Genomic DNA, 8643 nt, shown 5'->3' on the forward strand with positions numbered 1-8643 from the left:
CAGCAGGGTTAACCTGTGTGGAGAGAAGAAGGCAGAATAAAGAGGATGTTTAAGAGAAACACAGCAAACTGGAAATAAGGTGGAGTCGGTCTGTTCTCACCTTGATAGCCACCGTTTCCAAAGAAGCCGTTCAAGTCATATTTGCCGTTCTTTGCTCCTAAAGACGAAAAAGAAATTAACTTTTTATATTCCTGTATTTTATATGTTGGGATGCGACTTAGACTGATTTCACATTAATTCAAAGAACATGAAATCTAAGCCCGTTTGATGTGGTAGACTGAATAGACATTTTGGGAAGCACTCGTAATGGCTTTCTTGCAGAGTGTTGGTGAAGAAGATTGAAACCATTCAACTATATTATTCAGAGCCACATTATCAGAAAGCTAAAGGCCTCGAGGCCAGACATTTCCCTGAACTATTATTCTCTTTATGTTTGTACACTTGACACAATGCGCTGCCGCTTTTTTTAAACTTTTATTTTGCTATGGTACATTTTAAAAATAGCAAAAACTAAAAAACTAAATAAAAAGATTCTTTAGGTATTTAGGCCAAGTGCTTAATTTCATTATCTTTGCAACAAAAGCTGTGATATAGCCCCAAACGTAAACGTATTTGAAACAAATGTAGGCTGTTCTACGACATATCATGTCAGGCATTTAGCATTTAATTTGGTCAATTCTGAAATCGCTTACATAACTGCATCACAGCATTTCCTGTAAACACTTAAATCTGTCTTGTTTTCAGTCGACTTCATCTTCAGTTAACTTATTTTAAACAGATAAACATCAGTTCACCTGCACTGCATCCAGTCAATATTCTCCTGTTTCATGTAACTCTCACAAATCAGAAAACAGAGACAGGACTACTAATGAGAAAGATTACACTCCTTTGATTGGGCAATAGCAGTGAGGGCCGGTTCATATCAAGGGGGCATTTGTTTTTATAGCGTTCATGTGAGAGAAGCTGGATCCACAAGTTGATCCAAACATTGTTGGCACACACGTGGCTGGTTGTTATTGACAATGCAGGTGCACTCTGCTGGTTTGACAGATTTATTGCGGCAAAAAAGTGCGTTATTCGCAGGATTTTTCTTTCTTCAGGTCTTAAACTTTATTTAGTCTTAAACAGAACTGATCAGCGGGCTGGAGCTGGCCTTGGGGCCACCAGTTGAATAGGCCTGCTGTACAATAAACGTAGCGCTGCAGCCAGAATCCAGTTAGTTTAGCATAAAGACTGGAAACAGGGATAGACAGTTAGCCTGGCATTAAAACTTTTCAGACAGACTGAGTAAACAAGATATAACATATTAATTAATGAGCTTTAAAGGTGATGGTAGGTTACATTTTTAACCTGTGGGCAGGCTAACTTTACCTGTTTCCAGTCTTTAAGCTAATTCAACCTTTAGCTTTACTTTTGCTCTACAGAGATGAGAGTGGTATCGTTCCTCTCATAAGTTCTCAGCAATTAAGCAAACATAGTTCCCAAATGTCTCCTATGAGCAGTGAAGACCCTTTACCCTCCACAGGGGAATGCTGTTTTTAAAGTAGCAACAGTAGTAATAAAAAAGGCATAAGAAAAGCTCTTCAGTCGAAGTTGTAAATATAACTCAGGAGACAACTCCCCACATTATTCATGTATTCAATGAGTGGAAATGACACCAATCTTCTCTCTCGACTGTTTACAGCTTTTAACCTCCTCCACCCTCACACTTTGCTGGTGTCTACATCGTCTATGCAGCTGTAATTTAACCTCCTCCACCCTCACACTTTGCTGGTGTCTACATCGTCTATGCAGCTGTAATTTAACCTCTCCCACACTCACCTTGTTGGTGAAAATGCAGCTTGAGATGCTGCTGAATGTGAATCTGACGTGGCAGCTGCTGCTGTTGATCATCAGGTTGCTGAGGCACCTGACCCACACCCTGTGTTTCTGTAGCGGGCGCGGAGTCATAGGCGAGGCTGGCTGTGCCCACAGGGTTGGGCAAGTCCTCGAAGCCTGCTCCAGCATCAGGTGTGAGGGAGGACTCCTCAGGCAGATAGGACGGGGCAGAGGGGTAGGCCACGGTGGGGCCGGGCGTGGGGGCTGCTGGGAATGCAACAACTATCGAGGGACAGCAGAACAAGCAGACAAGTCAGAGGACTAGCTTAGCTAAGTTATTCAATATTCAAAATTATCTAATGTTCCTAGTTTACCTTCTGGCTGCACTTGTCCATTTATGTAGCCCACATTTTCTGAAAGAGACAAACACTTTTGTTAACCGCTGGAGCCACAACAGAAAAACATGCAGAAATACACACTACACCTACCGTATCTATCAACGGACATCCCCTCGCCTTCAATTGCAGCCGCTTGAGTCGGTATCTCTCCCTTCACTAAGTAATAAAGAGAAAAAAACAGATAAAGTAAGAAGAAAATAGAAATGAAGAAACGATGTATATTTGTGTTGTGAAACTCGTTCTCTGACGCACCGAAGGATTTCCCGGCTGATTCTGGCTCCACAGGCAGGGGCTCATAAGACAAGCCAGCTGTGTCTTAAAAGGAAAACTTAGAGGTCAATTTACATATGTTTTGTAATAATTCTCACCTGACAGGTCAATGAATTAGAAGAAGTGATCATAATTACCATATACTCCAGCAGGTCCGGCTTCTGATGCAGATTCAAGAGGCTGGTACGGCCCCTGGTTTCCTGCTGATGAGAAATCAGTTTAAATGTTTTACATTGGAAAAGAATGATTGCTTTGAATCTTACTTCAATATTGAACATTTGATTACTAAAAAAACAAATAAACAAAGCAATGACAATTTTTGAATGTTTTTTGAGCCTCACCGTATTTGCTTGATTTTCCATTCTGTCCGAGTCCAAGAGGCTCAGGCTGATATTGTGCTGCAGCCGGACCTGTCAGAAAATTACATCATAAATGCAAACTTAATACAATAAGGAATGCTTGAGTACTCTTATGTCAGAGAGAATCTTTCTAATCATGAAAGACAAATTTGTCATTTTGGAACACTTGTTCACTTTCTTGCCTCGAGTAAGACAAGAAAAATGATACCAAACTCGTGTGTACAGTTAATGTAAAACTAATGTCAGTGGTCGGCTAACTTAGCTTAGCATAAAGCACAGGAGCATGACAAATCTCCTTTATAACAGGGGGTTATTTACTGTACTATTAATATGCCTAGATTAGTTAATTAGCCAGGCTAGCTGTTTCTCCCTGTTTCCACTTTATGCTAAGGTAAGATAGCACACTTTTTATGGTGGAAAAGTACCATTAAAGAACGCTAACACAACTTTTTACCATATTTTCCACTAGATGTAGCTTCAGGGCTCAGTCCTGCTGGCTGAGCTTCATAAGGCATTCTTCCATAACCTGCAGAAAGGTGGAGAAAGAAAGAAAGAAAAGGTTTAGGGTGAGGAACTAGCAAGCAGACCTCAGTAAGAAATACCAGCTAATTATTGACCATATTTGCCTGCTGTATGTCCGTTGTTGCCCAGACCAACAAGCTGCCCACCGTTGGGGAAGCCGCTATATTCTGAGCAGACAGAGACAAAGTATCACACGACATCTCAAAAAACCTAATGAGAAGCTTTTTCATAGTCAAGTATATATAAATGAAATTTAATGGATCACTTCTGAAACATCTTTTATAGTTAATATAGTTTTAAAATAATACGCCTTTATGTCCCATCACGCTCACCATATTTTCTTGGTGCAGCATTCCCTCCCATGGCGGCACCAAGACCACCTGAAAGAATGATGGATTTATTGGTTTGCTTCCACTAGGCTGCTTTAAGTCATGGTGTGTGCACATTATTTTGAAATGCAATGCATCTGCTCGTTTTCATAACAGATGAGGACAAATAACTCACCATATTTTCCAGATGATTTGCCGTTGCCAGCAGGTGCATAGGGGCTTCCACCATATCCTGGATGGAAATGAGACAGTTGATCTTAATGGGCTTTAGTGGCATTTTCACAGTTTGTTTAGTATACTCACACAGATAATGAATAAATTGACTTTAAGATCTACAAACACTGAAAGAAAAGCGTGCAATAAAAACACACGTACCATAACTTCCTGCGCCGTTCGTCCCTCTACTGAGGGGCTGTCCACCAAACTGCAACCCACCAATGCCTGCATCAGAGAGAGCAAAGAATAATACATAAATGAGACATTAAGAGGTTTAGGAAGTGTTCTTTTTTTAATCTTGCAAAGCCTTAAAAAACTTTTCATTTCCAAGCTGCATTATAGTGGATTGATAAAGTTCAACTAACAAGCACTCACCGTACTTAGTGTTTGATTTCTCTGCTCCCTTTCCAGCGGGCTGACCACCGTAAGGCGAGCCGCCCATTCCTGCAACAGTGGACAAAGTTTTCCTTATGATCGGTCGCATGTGAAACAGATACATGTTTAAGTAATTGTCATGATATACAGGCGAATATTTCTCTTTAGGTGATATTGTGTTGGGATTTCAGAGGAGATTTTGTATCACGTACCACCGTACATGCTGGCGTATTTTCCATTTTGACCGAGAGCAGCGGACTGAGGCTCAAACTGACTCACTCCTGCATGAGGACACAGGTAACGTTTGTGTGTTGTAGTGAATGCACACACACTGATCGGCCTACAAACAGGACCTGAGCTTTTATCTGTGAAGCTCGATGTATGCTGTATATCAGCATTATGGATTTTTGCTACTCTTGTGTTCGTCCGTTTTATTTCATCCAACATCTCATTTTGCAACGAAGGAATCCTTGAAATGAACAAAACTCTTATAGAAGTTGGGTTTCTGTTAGTGTTTAGGTCTTTTCATTGTGGCTTACTCTGTGGATTATCCTTCTTACTGGATTGTCTGAGTTTTCACTCGTGCTTAAGTCATGTTTTTACGTGCTCTTACCATCCAGTCCAGCAGGAATCACTGGGGCTCCATTGTAAGGCATCTGTTTGGCTCCACCTGTAAAACAATAATTATTTTCAATATTTCACCACCAAAAAAAAGTGTTCTTTATTTTACTTCAACTGCATCCTCACTTGCCATTAACGACATACCTGATTTGCCGTTAGCAGTGGGTACACCTTGGCCAAGACCTGAAAAAACCCCCAGAAATGTTCATTTTTAATGTATAAATAATCAATAAAAATGCTGCAAAACACAAAAGTTAACTTCATATTATGGTAGTTACCTGCATAATCCGGCTGCACACCAGCACTGTAGCCATTTCCGTTTCCATACCCTGCAAACAGATCTCTGAGTTTAGACTTGTAGGCTGAGCTGAACAACACCACAGCATTCTTACCAGCATATTCACAGTTAATTAAGTCCATTTATGGATTCAGAACTTGAACAAAGTCAGTGTAAACATGAAAGCCTACCTGATGATTTGGACTTGCCTGCTTCAGCTTGACCTGCATTTCCTGAGAAAAAGGCAGAATTTAACCAAACGTATGATATTTATCGGTCTGTTTGTCTTTTGTATTATGAAAAGGCCCCAGAGCAAATCTTGATTGTTACGTTGTGTTGACTTGATAGACAGATTTTTGGGTCCAAATTTTGCTGCAGCTCATAAATCTACAGTACAAATGACTCATAATTACTTTACAGGTTGAATTACAAGACTACAGAAGCCCTAACCCTACATGCAACCATACACTTTATTCTATCTCCAGTGATAACGAGTTAATTTCTGGTTGTTTTCTTTAGATCTCGACTTCTATATCTCATCATCTCGAGATAACAAAGCTGGTTTTCTCGTGATAACGGGATAATTCTCAGGCGATCTAGAAAACAGAACAACAGGCGGGTCACTGTGATATTACAGACCAGGACCCGCCACGTTTCCGTTGCCCACACTAACGAGGTAAGTTGAGCCTTTTTCTTTGTTTGTTTTGTGCTTTTGCAACTCTGGAGATACGAGTTATGATCATCGGATTTTGCTGTGGTACAGCGTCGTTATCTCAAGTTAACGAGATAAATAAGAATGAAAGAAAACTACCGAAAATAACAGTAAATAAATGTATGGATGTGTGTCCGCTTCAGGCTTCCGTACATGACAACGTTTAAAGATGATCTTTTTAAATCTCACCTCCATATCCATTTCCATATCCAGCTCCAAGGTACGCTCCTTGTCCATAACCTGAGGGCATGAACAGCAATGATTAAAACACACTTTGAATCATTGTTGTACTTGTGCGCTGTGAGGTTCAATTGAAAAGATCACTCACCAGGCTGCTGAGGTTTCCCTGCATAAGGATATCCAAAACCTGCACACATGAAATCAAAGGTAAGTGAAAGAGGGACTATAAATAAAATCAACGCACATTTTTCACTCTGTATTAATATATTACCAGCTCCATATCCATTGCTCAGCCCAGGGACGGGGTAGCCTCCTGCTCCATAACCTTTGGACAAACAGAATTTCATTGAGACATGTCAAGTCCTTACATCCACAGAGAAGCAAAGTATATGTACAACAAAATACAAGTTATAATTATGAACAGTTACTATATAAGTGACAGGGACATAACAGGCTCTGGGTTTTGTTTAGGTTTGATGGTTGACGTGTCTCTTAAATACGCATATAAGCAAAACAAATGTTGCTGCCCTGAAGTTAAAATCATCATGTTTTTCACCCAAATGTCTCAGCAGAAACTTTTGACGTCTTAACAGACAACAGGAAAAATGCTACATTTTTTTATGTACTTCATAAAAAACAGCTTTTTCATTAGGCTCCTTACCTGGTTTGTTTGCTTTAGCTCCTCCTCCGTTTGGATATGCTCCTGCACTGGCACCGTATCCTAAACAATGACACAGTTACACCGCTGTCAGGCCTGCAGTCATTTGTGCATTCAACAAATGTTAAAATATCATACACATAAAACATCAAGTACATGATTTATATATCATACTGAGGATGAACATTTAGTACCATTGGTTTTAGCACCATATCCGTTGGGAACCCCAGCTCCTGCCCCCAAACCTGAAAACAAATTCAAGAATCACTTAACAAACATTAATAATTAATATAAGTATTATATTATTTATTAATGTTGTGTTGTGCCAAGACAGAGGGACTAAATACCTTTTGTGTTTGTGCCAAGAGATGCTCCAGCCCCTCCATTGTATCCTAAATGATCAAACAACATGAACACTCACTTCCATCATCTGCTTTGACTCTAATATTCACATCAAGGTAAACTAACTAATGGCTCCTGGAACCTAAAATAAAAAAGCTAGTTTACCAGGTCTGGATATTTTCATCCATTGTCCATTTGGTACTCCTGATGGTCCACAATCTGGAACAACAATGTTAACATGTATTACCAGCCTAATTCAAGATATAAAAGCACACACACTTATACGTATATTACAAACAAGCAGACTTTGTGCTACTTTTACTGGATGATTATGAAAGTGATACCACAGGCAAAAGCCAGAACATGTGTAGCCTATTAAAATGATCACTTTTGTATGTTTGAATTCCAATATGCCCAATTCTTAGTAATGGGTCAAAGGTTCTTCCTGGAAAGATGCTCATTGATGTTTTGGGCTAATTGCTAACATCAACATGCTAACATGCTCACAATGACAAGAAGTTCTAAGCTTCAAGTGTCTCGTCCCTTATTGTTATGCACACAAATTGAATGAATGTGAATTAGGTCTCTGCAATAAAGTTATTAAAGCTCCCTCCAACTATACTTAAACAATCAAAGATGCTAACATACTGTTTTCTGCTGGTCAATTGCAAGGGTGGTTAGGATGTTAACTAGATTAGTGTTTTAGCATGCTAACATTTTCAAATGATCGCTAAACGAATGATGGGAATGTCTTACGTCTTGAAAATATAAATACAAGTTTGGAATCAATTCAATTTATAAACTGATGATGGAGATGAAAAGTTAAGGGATCACTAAAGTTGCTACAGTTCATCTTAAAAGGGGAGCATCAGTGTCGACCAAATGTTAGAGTGGAAGTGGAGCAGGACTCCGAAGAAAATGTTGGTAAAAATGTTTACCAGGATTGGCTGGTTGAGCTCCCTGTCCCTTGGACATGGAAGGTCCTCCTCCGTTCACTGAAAATCAGACGGACATGACGACACATCAAAGCATTGTCAGAAACGATCTATATACAGTCTCTCCTTAATGTGTTCCACTTGCAACATCATTAAACAACAATGAAACCAGTGGGTTAAACTTGTCACCTCATGCACTAACTTGAAACTCACAAGGATTCATGTATATATAATATATACGACAAGCACATCCGAACTACGCCTGATTAACACATGCGGCACCTTTAGGACACATTTCAAAGGAATAGTTTGACATTTTGGGAAATTTTTTATCTAGACAAAAAAATCAATACCACTCGTATGTCTTAAGTAAATATAGCGATAGCTAGGGGACAGTTAGCTTAGCTTAGCATAAAGACTGAAATACGTGGAACAGCTAGCTTGGCTTGGCCTAAAGGTTAGCTTAATCAATACCAAAACACTGCGTAAAAAGGACCAACCATCTCCTGTCTGGTTTTATATTTGATGGACAGATTTTTGAAAGAAAATAAGTGTAAGTTCATTAAATATGGTTAATGGTCGTTTTCTGAGACAGCTCTGACAGGGCATGCGATGCAGACACAAACAATTT

The 8643-nt window shown here is 39.6% G+C and overlaps 1 protein-coding gene across 1 annotated transcript; it reads right to left on the bottom strand.

Moving 5' to 3' along the window:
* Positions 1-8: 8 nt before the first annotated feature.
* LOC138593697 (uncharacterized) lies at positions 9-8052 on the bottom strand. Its single transcript, XM_069664781.1, has 25 exons — positions 8016-8052; positions 7243-7296; positions 7083-7127; positions 6930-6980; positions 6739-6798; positions 6349-6402; positions 6226-6264; positions 6087-6137; positions 5187-5237; positions 5053-5091; positions 4901-4957; positions 4500-4568; positions 4288-4356; positions 4072-4137; positions 3872-3928; positions 3463-3534; positions 3300-3371; positions 2828-2896; positions 2624-2686; positions 2469-2531; positions 2307-2372; positions 2193-2231; positions 1822-2100; positions 101-157; positions 9-13 (listed from the first exon to the last, which is right to left on the bottom strand). The coding sequence occupies exons 1-25, from the start codon at positions 8050-8052 to the stop codon at positions 9-11; spliced, it is 1584 nt and encodes a 527-aa protein (XP_069520882.1).
* Between the last annotated feature and the right edge of the window lie 591 nt (positions 8053-8643).

This window comes from Semicossyphus pulcher, unplaced genomic scaffold, assembly GCF_022749685.1.
Source record: "Semicossyphus pulcher isolate SPU_LCO1_2020_fin unplaced genomic scaffold, fSemPul1.0.p SCAF_16, whole genome shotgun sequence".
NCBI lineage: Eukaryota > Metazoa > Chordata > Actinopteri > Labriformes > Labridae > Semicossyphus > Semicossyphus pulcher.

Coding starts and splice junctions, on each gene's coding strand:
- LOC138593697 (XM_069664781.1), bottom strand. CDS start 8,052: ATGTCCAAGGGACAGGGAGCTCAACCAGCCAATCCTG. Junction 5,092..5,186: donor TGTGCAGCCGGATTATGCAG/GTAACTACCATA, acceptor GGGTTTTTTCAG/GTCTTGGCCAAGGTGTACCC. Junction 2,687..2,827: donor TGGAAAATCAAGCAAATACG/GTGAGGCTCAAA, acceptor TCTCATCAGCAG/GAAACCAGGGGCCGTACCAG.